This window comes from Psammomys obesus, unplaced genomic scaffold, assembly GCF_907164565.1.
Source record: "Psammomys obesus unplaced genomic scaffold, mPsaObe1.curated_primary_1811, whole genome shotgun sequence".
In the NCBI taxonomy this organism is placed as follows: Eukaryota; Metazoa; Chordata; class Mammalia; order Rodentia; family Muridae; genus Psammomys; species Psammomys obesus.
In genome coordinates, this window is record NW_026596158.1 from 8,846,521 (window position 1) to 8,860,105 (window position 13,585).

Sequence of the window (13,585 nt, forward strand, 5' to 3'; positions counted from 1 at the left end):
AGGTTTTATGGGTGCTTTGTCTGTATGTATGCTTGTGCACCACACCCACGAAGGCCAGAAGAAAGATGTTGGGTCCCCTGGAATTGACGTTACAGAGTTTGTGGGCCACCATGTGGGCACTGGAAATTGAAACCAGGTCCTCTGGAAGACAAGCCAGTGCTCTTAACTCTTGAGCCATCTCCCCACCTCCAACACCTGTATTTTCTGAAGACAGAACCCAGGAAAGAGAGTGCCCAGTGGAGGCTCAAACAGCTATCACCCAAGACTGGACCCTGTGTTTCATATTCTCATTGACAAGAAAAATTGGGAAAGGGCGCTTGGAGGAAAATAAATAAAAAATTTATTATATCTTAATCACAGTACAAACAGATTAAATAGCAACAGGAAGAAACTGGGAACCTTCTGGCCCTGGTTCTATAAACCCACACCCTGATCAATAAATTACCCCTTCCCAGAGACCCACAAGTCTGAGTTCCAGTACAGTCCAGACTGAAGAATCCTGGATGACTCCTTCATTTCAAAGAGAAAGTAAACTGAGGCCAGGGAGTCACCATGAAATCCATGACTCCAGGGGGCTATCCCGCAGGACTCCTCTTGCTTCCCCTATAAGCAAGCCTTCAGTGGGCATCTTCATGGCTAGTCTCACACCTGGACACGGTAGCCACCACTCCGACGTCGGCATAGCCTCCTCACAGCCACCCAATAGATAGTCAGCATTACCACCCAGTAGGCCACATAGGCGCTTGCCCCAGCAGCGAGGTGGTAGGCCTCGGCTGCCCTGGATGGGCCGCTCCAGTCAGCTCTGGCCTCCTGGGCCACACTTCGGGCCAGGCCTCCAAGCAGCAGTACAGCCCAGAGTGCCAGGGGCAGCAGCGGGACATAGTTAGCAGCCAGCTTCTTCCGGCCCGAGGTGCCCCAGCCACTTTGATTCATGGTGACCAACGCCAGGAACTTGGCAGGCAGGAGGCCACACATGTAGAGCGGTGCATAGAGTGACAGCAGCACCATGCGGAGGCAGCCACGCAGCCAGGCTGCAAAGGCCGCTTTGGCCAGAGCCACGCCCTGCACACACAGCAGCACCCAGAGCAGAGCCCACGGGCGCCCAGCATAGAAGAGCCGTAGCACGGTGGCAGCCACGAAGAAAGGAAACAGGCCTGAGACTATCGCCTCATAGGTCATCCACGCGTGGTGGCGGTGCCACCACAGGGCATTGTATAGCCACTCTCGGAAGTAAGACTTGGACCAGCGGGTCTGCTGGCTCAGCCAGCGCAGGAAGGAGGAGGGTGTCTCTGAGTAGCATCTGGAGCGGGAGGTATACCTGGCAGGCACAGAGAAAGAAAGGCGGGTATCAGTGTGGTTCTCCCTGGGGCCTGGGCAGGAGTTCTACATTTTAAGATCATTGTATGTGCGTGTGTTTTGCTTACATGAACGTATGTGTGCTACATGTGTTCCCGGTGCTCAAGGTCAGAATGCTTGTGAGCTGCCTGTTTGGGTGATGTCAGTCTAACCCAGGGCCTCCACAGGAGCAGCCAGTGCTCTTCACTAGTCCAGTCTGTTGGGCAGAGTTTTGAAGTGAACTGACCACTTTCACTAATATTGGGGCAATTTTTTAAACTTTTTTTTTTTTTTGTCACTGTGACAAAACACCGGACAACAGCAGCTTAAGGAAGGAAAGATTTATTATGGCTCATAGTTATGACAAAGTCTGTCATGGAAGGGAAAGCAGAGAGTCAATAATATAAGGCAACTGATCACATTGCATTTATTTACAGGAAACAGAGAGGAATGAATGCTGGTGTGTGTGAGTGTCTGTGTGTGTGTGTGTGCGCACTTGTGCACGTGTTCAAGCAGCATGTGTGTGGAGATCTGAGGACTTTATAGGAATCACACAGGCAAGATAGAGAGATAGAACCAGAGAGCCCATGCATATCAATATACAAGGAAGCCAGGAGAGTATCTCCGGTTCCCTGGAGATGGAGTTAGACGCAATTGTGAGCCCCCAGTGTGGGTGATAAAATTCCAGTCCTCTGGAAGAGGCCCTCTTAACTAATAAACCATCTCTCCAGTCGCCTCAGCATTCTTTCTATGGACCAATATCATGATTTAATATTTACAGCAGTGGGTATTGCATAAAGATTGAAATGCCAAGCAGTTTTAAGTAATTGCTCAATCAATGTGAGGTGAGCGACTGCTGTTTTTACTGTGACTAACGCTGTTACTAGAGACATGACTAATAGTATAGTCACTGACACTAACTAACACCATCAGTGACATGACTAAGTGCTGACTAAATTGGCAGGGCCTGCCATGAGGAACAAGACAAGACTGTCTGCTACCCAGGTTAGTCTCTGTGTAAGGAGTTCTAAAAAGAGCAGTTGGACCCCTTCCTGTGGCTGAAGCAGAAACCATTAATCTCTTCCTGTGTGGCATAGCCACACCCATGCAGGTTACATAGAATCCTAATTAAGGAAAGTCACAGATGGCTGGCACCAACATCAAAGGCAACATCAAAACTAGTCTTTGTTTTGATCTGTCATTTGTGTCCTAACTAGGGTGAATGGATGTTTGTCTACATTGTGCTAGTTAGTTTTAACTGTCACCTTGCCACAACCTAGAATCTTTTCTTTCGAAAAGAAAGCTTCCATTGAGGAGCAGTCTAGATCAAGTTGGCCTGCAGGCATGTCTGTGGGGAATCATCTTGATTGTTTACAGGGCCGGCGCTGAATCGTCTAAGAGTAGAGAAAGCTAGCTAAATACTAAGCAGGAGCATGCTAAGTTCCATTCATTTCTCTCTGCTTTTGAACACAGATGTGACATAACTGGCTGCCTGAGTTCCTGCCCTGGCTTTCAGTGATGTACTGTGATCTGGAATTGTAAGCCAAATAAGCAGTCCCTCCCTCAGGATGCTTTTGGTCAAGGATGTCTTTGTGGCAGAAACAAAAATTGAAACACCGCTTCCCTAGGAAAAGTCATGAAACATACTATATACTTTACCATACCTGATAGATATATTGTCTTCTCAAAGCAAGAAGGGATTTATGTAATCTTTGCCTACTGCTGTGCCTCTAAAGCACTCTCCTCCAATGACAGGTGCCTCTTTTTTTTTTGGGGGGGGGTGGACCATGCTGGCATCATCTCCATAGTACAACCCACTTACCCAGCCCACCTTGTTCAGTCTATGTGTATTGACTCACCCTTACCTTGCCTTGCTTGGTGACGACCATTTAGTGAAAAGCTTTCATGAAAACACTTCACAACCTTTAGAGTATCTCCAGTTTGTCTCCTAATATCAAACTCTTTGAAAGCCATTGGCTGAATGCACATGGCTCCCCCACCTCATGTGATATTTATCCTCTGCCTCTCTCTGTGTCTGTCCCTCTGTCTCTCTCACTCAGGGACACTCACTGGTGTCCTCACACACTTGACCATCAGGCTGGCCCCTTCAACTTACTTGGTAGCATAGCCCATGCTAAGCATGCGGTTGGTGAGGTGCCTGTCGTCCCCAAAAGTGCAGTGCGTGCCCAGAAACTTCTGGTTGTACCAGGCCTCCAGGAATTGCTGCAAGAGGTTATTCCTGTACAGACCTAGGTAGAGTGGGAGGCACACAAACATTAGCCCCTGGTGAGGTCAAGTTTGTGTTCGACACACCTGCTTCCCACTATCTCTGACTATTCTCAGCTTGTCCCTCCCCATCTCCCAAACAGCCCCAGTCTTAGTATCAACTCCCTGCCCATTCCACTGTGTCTGTTACCACTGACTATGCACTGTAAAGTCATCACTCCCCCTACAATGCCATGGCCTTCTTAGTGCCCTGTTCAACCCCATCTCCTCCCCAACCTCATCTCACTCTCTTCCACAAGCCCTTTTATAGCAACTTCCTCAGCCCTATCTTTGTCCTCAACTTTACCCTGCCTCTACCCCTCTCTCTCTCTCTCCCTTGTTACCTGACCACAAGCCCTCCAAAGCCTGTTTTCACTCACCCAGAGGACCACTGATACAGGACACACAGTGGAAGTAGCTCTGACAAGCTCTCTCCACATTGAAGGCTACCCAGTATCGCAGGCTGCTCAAGAAGCTGACCCAGGAGTCCAGAGGATTAAGGATCCTCACATCTCCTCCAACAGCCCCTACCCGGGGGTCTTCATCCAACACTTGCACAAGCTCCAATAGTGCCATGGGGTCTAACCTTGTGTCTGAGTCACATACCTGTGAAGAGGAAGGGGCCAAGATCAGAGCAGAACCCTACATAGGGCCCGTACTTGGAAGGTCTTGCTGTTTAAACCACGCCCTGGGATGGGATCCTGGATTATATAAGAAGGAGAAAGCGAGTTGAACACAAACATTCATCCTGACTGTAGATGCAATATGACCAGCTAATTCAAGCTCTTTCTGCCTTGACTTCCCTTCCATGAAGAAAAATACCTTGAACTATGGTCCAAAATAAGTCCTTTCTCCCTTAGGGTGTTTTTTATCAGTATTTTCTCACAGTAACACACACACACACACACACACACACACACACACAAACTAAAATAGTAGAATATTAGTGAATGAGCATAGGGAATGGATGAATAGATTTCACGGATGGATGAAAAAAATCTCAACATTGAAAGGAGGAAAAGGAAAGTAGACAGAAGAAAAAAAAAAGAAAGGGGAGAGAGAACAAACCCTATACAAAAGGGGTAAGTGAATGAATGAGTGGATGAGATCCACAGTAGATATATGGATACATGGCTGGATAGAAGAGTGAAGGAAAGAAATTCCATATTGCATGTAGAAAGTAATTAACATTATTATATCAAATGCCTGGATAGGTTAGTGGGTGAGTGATTAAGTGAATGAATCTTTGTATTAAATAAACACATATTTGCATGGATGAATGAATGTATAATCAAATGGAGAGTTTCCTTTTGTCTTCACGGCTGCATGAATGAAAGAAGGGAATGGTTTTCTTCATTCAGTGTTGCTGTGATTGGTATGTGAAATGTTTCCCATAGGTACATGTTTTTGAACACTTGGTCTCATAGCTGGTGGTGGTGTTTTGGAAGGTTACATAACTTTTAGGAAGTGGAGCCTTGATGGAGAAAGTGGATCATAGGGAACCAGCTGGTGGGTCTCACTTCCTTTTCTCTTTCTGATTGCTGTCTGCAGGAGCAATGTAATCAGCTTTCTCAAGCTCCTGAATCCATTCCTCCCCTTCATGATGAACTGTCTCCTCAAACTGTGAGCTGAAATAAACGCTTTATTCTTTAAGAAGCTCTTGTCTGGTTGTTTTGTCATAGCAACAAGCATGCAAATAGATGGAGATGTTGGAAACGAACAAAAAAAAAATATTCTAGGCACTACCATTTTGTTTTCAGACTCCATTTAATCACAAGGAGAAACTAAGTTCAAAGTCCCAGGCCCTTGGGAAACTTGGGACTTCAATAGCCTGAACAGTTTTTGTTGTAAAGAAACAGTTGTCTGAATCCAGACATCTCAGGGACAGCTTGTAAGGAAACAGTTGTCTAAGTCCAGGCATCTCAGGGACAACTTCTCCGTCTTAGGGCAGGTCAAGCAAGTTTATGTTCCCAGGCCCAGGGACCTACTCTTATCCTCATTGATGGAAACTCCCTAGCTCAACCCATTATGTCAAAATATGACTGGACAGTGCTACAGCCCACCCTGCTCCCCCCTTGCTCCACAGTTTTATCCTTCAAATACGCTGTTCAGTGTCTCTTCAGGGTCAGAGTTCAGCTCCTGAGTGCCTGTTCTGCAGCCCTGATTGACCAGTAGCAGCTTGGTTACAGTGAATTTTTGTCATCAGCATTGACCTGGTGTTTGAGTCATGTCTGATATATGTTGGATTTAGGCAGACCGGAGAACAAAGTGAATGAACTCTGTATTGGGTGTGTAGGTAGAGGCATATACCATTGAATGAAAGAGAATCGCACCAAAGCATGAAAAAAGGAGGACTCATTGTATCAAAAGTATGGATAAGATTGACTAAATCTCCATATTAAGTCAGTTCATCAATGATTGATGAATGAATGAGTGAACTGATGAATTGGAGTTTCTGTCTCAATGTGTGTTAAGTGATGAAAGAAAAATTATTAAGACTAGGGAGATAGCTAGGACGATAAAAGTGCCGGTGCAAGCTTGAGGACCCAGATTTGAATCCTCAGTATCCATGTAAAAAGCTAGATGTGACTATATGTGCCTGCTTGTAACATAGTGCCGTGTGTGTGTGTGTGTGTGTGTGTGTGTGTGTGTGTGTACAAGAGGATCAGTGGGGCTTTCTTACTACCTACCTAGCTCTAAGTTCAGTGAGAGGGCCTGTCTCAAGGAAATGAGGGAGGGGTAGAGTGATAGAACAGGATGTCTTTCTGAGAACTCCCCAGTACACACACACACACAAACACACAAACACACACACACACAAGTCACAACAGGATTGACTCCTCATCGAAGAAATGAATGAATGGTCTATTGGAGGATGGATAAAAGCATACATTAACTATAGAAAAATCTCTTCGCTGAATGAATAAAGACAGTAAGAGATTTCAAGTCTGTTTGAACAGTGTCCTGTTTCAAAGTTCAAAGCCTGACTTTGAACTTCTGATCCTCTTGCCTCCACCTTCCAAGGCCCTGGCTGGACGCATCTTGCTCTTTCTGAAGCAAGAGGATGTGATACCGCATGCAAGCGGCACAGGGGAACCTTGCACTCACCTGCACGTAGTCCACGGAGTCGCCCAGTGCCTTGAAAGCCGTGTACATGACCTCGCGCTTGCCGCCCCAGCGCTGTGCCACGCACACGCACCTGCGCGTCCTCACCAAGGCTTCCACCATCAGCCGCCCAGGATCCTCTGCCTCCACCTCACGGTAGACGCCCTCACCCACTGTGCTCTCCGCCTCCGCCGGCTCCCAGGGCTGATGGTAGTTGCCATCCCACACGTAGGTTGCAGGGTCCTCATCTGCGAAGACTTCTCGGAACATGTCCACCATGTACAGGTCCTCGGCACGGTTGCCGTCTACCACCATAAGGACTCGCAGTCGCGAGCGCGGGTAAAGCAGGGCTCGCGCCGAGGTCAAGCACTGGCGCAGGTAGGCGGGGTCCTCCTGGTAGGCGGAGATGGTGAGCGCCACGCTGCGTGCAGTGGCGGCATCCAGGGGTCCTTTCGCCCTGGCCCGCCGCGCAGCCACCGCCACCCTCCGGTGCTCCAGGTAAGCGAAGAGGCTCTGTGCCACTAGGTGAGCACTGAGGAACGCTCCGTAGAGGCCAAAGGCCAGGAGGCCATATGGATCGGAAGCCAACGGTACACCTGCAGCATAGGCCCAGGTCATGAGGCCCAGGATGAGCAGGGCGAAGATGATGGTGAGTATCCGCCTGGCCAGGCCAGAGCAGCGTTGAGCTGCTTCTGAGGGCTTTGGCACGTCCTGTGGGATGTCAATGAGAAGGATCAGCAATGAGGGCCTCCTGGGGTTGATTTTACTCCTGCTACTCTCCCGTCTAAGCTGGATGGTGACACCCCAGAACTTTTCAATGGTATATTTTATATTTTAAAGGTAGATTTGTTTATTTTTATTTTAGGTGTTTCGTCTGCATGTATGTCTGTGCACCTTGTGTCTGGTGCACATGAAAGCCAGAAGAGGGCACTGAATGCCTGGGAGTTGGAGTTACAGGCAATTGTGAAGTCATTTGGTCTCAGGAACAAAACTCAGGACCTCTGCAAGGACAGCAAGTGCTTTTAACTGCAAAGACTAGTAACGTAGGACTTCTTATGACGAGAGCCAGAACACCACATTTGAAGTAATTGTGTCTATTGGCTTAATTCCTGATTTTATTACCCAATCCCCTTTTAGGAGAAAGGGTCTATGTATCCCCAGCTGGTGGAGGCTGGCCAATGCTCCAACCTCAGCCTCCTGAGTGCAGTTTAGAGCCACCAAACCAGGCTTTTACTTGGTGTCTTTTAAAGTAAGTTATTAGGCCTCCCTCTCCCCCAGTTTTAGCATCTCTTACATACAAAAGGATTACACAATTCAACTCCCCAGGCTGTCCCTGTTTTTGTTAGTCGCTCAGTGGGTTAAAGGTGCCTGCCTCCAAGTTTGACAACTGAGTTTGATCCTTGGAACTCAGGATTGAAAGACAAAAATCAACTTGATGTTCTCCGATTAAAACATATGTTTTGGCCTGCCCTCCTCCAAAAAGTAAATTTAAAGATTAGAAAAATGAATAAAGGTTAAGAATAACATCACAAACAAAAGCTTCTTCGTGTCAAAACACGAATACCATCTACTAAATGGTTAATACAAAATGTGTATCAAGTGCCGTTTTAACTCTTTTTCTATGACTTGCTTATTTTGGAGCCTGGCCTAAATGTAGCCAAGGATGACTTTGAACTTCCGATCCTCCTGTCTCAACTTCTGGAGTGCTGGGATGAAAGGCATGCACCACCATGCCCCGTTTATGTGGTGCTGGAGATGGAGCAGTACTAAGGAAGTACTCTGCCAACTGAATTACTTTTCAACCCTACGTAAGTACTCCCTAAGTAATCACTCCCATTTTCCAGGTAGAGCCACGGTCACGGAAATGCAGCAGCTTGAGGTTACACCTGAGATTATGGGACTTGAACCCAGGATTACAGTCACTAATCAGTCCTTCTATGCTGGTTTCCCCGCTCAGGAGGGGCCCCAGTGAGCATTTGCAGTCATGGTATAGATAGCATGACTGATGGTAGTCGGAAGCTTGTGACAGATGAGCAGCCACAGGTGGCAGAATTGCACCTCTGAATTCCCAGAGGCTTGGCCTGTGCCCCTTTTCCATTGTCCAGTTACTTGGCAGCACCATGTGCATTTGCTTGTCTGTGGAGGCTGCAAAGGGTCTCTGTCTTCTCATCCATAAAATGGGTGAATAGCAATTTCCACAACTAGACACAGTTCTACAGCAACCCAATAGGTCTTATTGCTATGTCCCAAAGAGATGAATTCTTTCTCCAAAGGTCACTCAAGTAGTAAGCAGAGGACTTAGGGTTCTAACACAGACAGTCTGGCTCTCATGCTTCCTCTGCTTTAGGCTACCAGCTCCTCCCTTCCGAACTAACTTGTGGGTTCAGGCATCAACGCAGTGCAGTCAACATGGACCACAGCTGAAATGCAGCCGGTATGACCTGTGTGTGAGTTTCTAATCCTGATTTTAGCTTTAATACTAACAGGTTGAGGAGATGGTTCGGCATACACAAAGAAGCTAAGCATCCATCTGTAATTCCAGCACCAGGGAGGCAGACAGGCATATGCCTGGGCCTTGCTGGCCAGTCATTGTAGTTGAGATTGTGAGCTGCAGGTTCACTGGAAACCCTCTCTTAAAAAAATTGAGGGTGGGGAGAAGAGATAGAGGAAGACATCAATGTTGACCTCTGACCTCCACAGGAGTAGGTACAGCCAAGCACACACATACCCAACAAATACACATAGACATTAAAATGATAGGTCTGGTGATGTAGGCCTGTCATCCTGGCTACTTTTGATACTGAATGATATAAAAGGATCTCAAGTTCAAGGACAGCCTGGTTGACTTAGTGAAACCCTCTCAAAATAAAAATAAAGAAGTCAGCAAGATGACTTAGTAGATAAAGTTACTTGCTACCAAGCCTGAGGCCCTCAATTTGATCCCCAAACCTCACATGGAGGAAGGAAAGAACAGACTCTTGCAAGTTGTCCTCTGGCAACACGTATTTGAGCAAACACATACACACATAAATGTTTAAAAAAATGCAAAAAGATGGTGGTTGTAAAGCTCAATGGTGGAACATTTGCCAAGCATGCATAAGACCCTCATTCAATCTCTATCCAGCACTTCATATATGAATACATAATTTAGATACAGAAATTAAGACAAATGCTCCTTTTTTTTCCCATTCAGTTATTGAAAAAATTTTAAGCAAAAACTTTTGAGCAAGTGTGATACATGACTCAAGGTTGAGACTCCTAACAGGGTGGGGGACATAAAGCCTAAAGTGACCACTTCCTGGCCAGGCAGGACTAGTGGATGGAGGGGAACAACAACCCCCCCCCAAAAAAAAAACCCTTTGATCCCTATAATATCCTGCTCATAAGAAGTGTGGGGATAAAGAGGGAACAAAGATTGAGGGAATGCCCAACCAATAACTGGCCCAACCTGAGACCCACCCCACAGTAGAGAGCCAGCCCCTGACACTATTAATGATGTTCTGGCTGTGCTTGCAGAAAAGAGCCTAACTTTACTGTCCTCTGGGAGGCTCCAGCCAGCAGCAGATCAGGACAGATGCTGGGACTTGCATTCAAGCATGGGGTGGGGCTCCAGGGGTCCTCTGGGAGAGTTGAGGGAAAGATGGAAGGACCTGGAGGGGACAGGAACCTCACAAGAAGACCAATAGAGACAACTAACCCAGACCCACGGGGTCTTACAGAGACTGACATCAACTAAGGAGCATGCATGGTCTGGACCTGGGCCCCCTGCACATATGTGGCCGATGGGCTGCTTGGTCTTCATATGGGGTGCCTCGTGATTTAGTGGGTAGGGGCTGTTTAGAACATGGACTCTATTGCCTGCTTTTGGATCACTTTCCCCAGGCAGTGCTACGTTGCCTGGCCTCAGGGGAGAGAATATCCTCAGTCCTGATGTGACTTGAACTGTTGGGAAGAGTTGATTTGGGAGGGGGGGTAGGAAGCTCTCCTTTCTGGGGGAAGGGGGAATGGAAAGGGGCATAAAGGAAACTGGGAGGAGAGGAGGGAGGGGGCACCCTTGGGGTGTAAAGTAAATAAACTGCAATAATTTTTAAAAATACAAAAATCTAACCCCAGATAAATCATTTTCCATATACAATGTTTTTACAACCTCAAGAGACCTCATTAATATTTTGTGTTGGTAAAATATTGAAATGATCACTTTGTTTTCTAGATACAAGGTTACACGGCCTTGACTTCTCTTTGTGTCTGAAAATGGCCTAGGATTCCTCGTCCTTCTAACTCTTGAGTGATGACAGAAGTAAACCACCACTCTCAGTTTATTTGGTGCTGAGATTGAACCTGGGGCTTTGTGCATGCTGAGCGATGGCTCTACCAGCTGAGATACATCTCTAGTCCCTAAAACAATCTTGTTCCAAAAGCATTTGTTTGTTTGTTTATTCATTTGTGTATGTGCATGCACACATGCCAAGGTATATGAGTGGAAGTCAGAAATCACTTCTTTCCTTCTACCATGTCGGGGAACAAACCGAGGTAATCAGATTTTTCAGCAAGTACCATGCTCACTAAGCCATCTCATCAGCCCCAAACAATCATACTTTTAAGTATATGATAATGGTTAGTAAACTAATTCCCATTACAACTTATGAATTAAGATCTTTTTACATTTGCATTTTTTAAAGCTAAAAGGGAAACAAAAATAGTTTACACAGTAGGAAAGTTCAGTTCAAAACTCCAGTGTCCCTAACGTAAGCATGAGGCCACAACAACACACTCCTCATTTACCCACTGTCTTTTCTGATTCTACAGTAGAATGCCAAGGTTGAATAGTTTTGGCAAAGAAAGTAATGTTCTCCAGTGCGCAGATGTTACCGTCTGCTGTTTGGTAGGAAAGTTGGTAGTCATCTCACACACTGGATTGGAGCAAATAAATTACCAAAATTAATTTGTTTTCTTTTTCCTTTAAAAATTACATTTCTTTATTTGTTTATTTTGTGTGTATGTGCAGGATGAGCATGTCACAGTGCATGTGCCACTATGTGTGTGTAGATAGGAGGACAATTGTAAGAATAGATTCTGTCTTTCCACTATACGGGTCTTGGAGACCAAACTCACGTTGTCAGGCTAAGCAGTAAGTATCTTTATCCCCACAGTCTGTTTCTTTTTTTGGGGGGGGCACTCTACTTTTTCAAAAGGATTTAAAAACAATATATTTCAATTTAGTTTATGTTTCTGAACAGTAGAGGAGAGTTAGGGTTTAAAAAAAGAAACAGGGTCTCTCTGTGTTGCCTAGACTGGCCTCAAACTCCTAGACTCAAGCATCCTTTTGTCTCAGCCTGCCAAGTATCTGAGACCTCAGGTAGGTGGTATCCAACTTGAGACAGAACTTTTGCATACTCAGTAACAATTATTCTTTCTTTTAGACTCATTCTGTCTTTTTTCCCCCTCAAACACAGCCCTGCCAGGTACCTAAAATGGATCAGCTTAGAAGAAAGTTTTTGATGCCAGCAATATGGACATCTTCACCTATTGCTGTCTGACAACATTAGGAGCCACACAACTGAAAGCACCATGTTCCACAAGGTGACCACAGAGGTCCTGAGGTGGTCATTCAGGGGACTTAAGGACACAAGGCCTCAGGATCAGAAAGAAACAACACCAAGAATATATAACAATGTGTCAATAAACAGCCAGACAGCCACCGAGGGTCTGGAGTAAAAGAACAGAAACAGAAGGTTTCAGAAGAAATACTGAATGTTTAAAATGAACCAAAGATATCTGGGCATAGGGTCTTTTCTGAGACTGACATGCAACCAAGGACCATGTATGAATGTAACCCAGAACCTCTGCTCAGATGTAGCCTGTGGTAGCTCAGTAACCAATTGGTTTCCCATAGTGAGGGGAACAAGGACTATTTCTAACAGGAACTCAATGGCTGGCTCTTTGGCCTCCCCACTCCCCAAGGGAGGAGCAGTCCTGTTAGGCCACAGAGGAGAGCTTTGCAGCCAGTCCTGAAGATACCTGATAAAACAGGATCAGATGAATGGGGAGGAGGTCCACCTATCAGTGGACTGGCAAGGGGCAGGGTGGAGATGAGGGAGGGAGGGAGGGACTGGGAGGGAATGAGGGATCGGGACACGGCTGGGATACAGAGTTAATAAAATGTAACTGATAAGAAAAAATTAAAATACAAAAAAAAAAAAAAAAGAACCACGACCATACGAAATTGCTATTTTTACAGGTCAAGAGAGGCTGAGTATTGGTGACTGAAGGTAGTTCAACAAATTAGATTCTGAAGCCATAAAATCAAAACCCGGATACATGTGTTATACACGCGCAAAATTTTCTCTCCCTCCTAGGGACATCAACATTCATTTATAGAATCATAGATGTATATGGATGATAAACCGTATGACAATGAGCACAGAGATGGAAACTCACACTCCTTCTAATGTATGTACTGAACACATATCAATACACATGAATTTGTCACTCATACAAGCATATTCTCACTACTACCACATGGTCACACATGTGGTAGTAATTACCCCTCATGGCAGCCGAATCCCCCCCCCACATACATGGACACACACACACATACACACACACACCTGTCTCATTGCTGTGGGTCCTCCTGGAATCTCTCCTCTCCTCTCCGACCTGCTCTGCAATCCGAGTGTGTCTGAAGCTAGCTGGAGGGGGGCCCATTTGAAGACCAACATGTTGCGGGGGTGGAGGAGGGCTGACGTCAGAAAAGCCTGTCCAGGGGCTCTGAGGTCAGACAACCCTATGACTCCACCCTCTTCAATTCCCGACATTACCCTCATCCCCCTCACCAGATAGGACCTCCCTTCCCATCCCTTCAGACTGGCCCTTCACACCC

At 46.2% G+C, this 13,585-nt stretch overlaps 1 protein-coding gene across 1 annotated transcript; it reads right to left on the reverse strand.

The window, feature by feature from the left end:
- Window positions 1-4: 4 nt before the first annotated feature.
- Window positions 5-13,370, reverse strand: Has1 (hyaluronan synthase 1). The gene is made up of 5 exons (XM_055594854.1): window positions 13,314-13,370; window positions 6,709-7,416; window positions 3,981-4,206; window positions 3,452-3,584; window positions 5-1,318 (listed from the first exon to the last, which is right to left on the reverse strand). The coding sequence occupies exons 1-5, from the start codon at window positions 13,320-13,322 to the stop codon at window positions 643-645; spliced, it is 1,752 nt and encodes a 583-aa protein (XP_055450829.1). The 5' UTR covers window positions 13,323-13,370; the 3' UTR covers window positions 5-642.
- Between the last annotated feature and the right edge of the window lie 215 nt (window positions 13,371-13,585).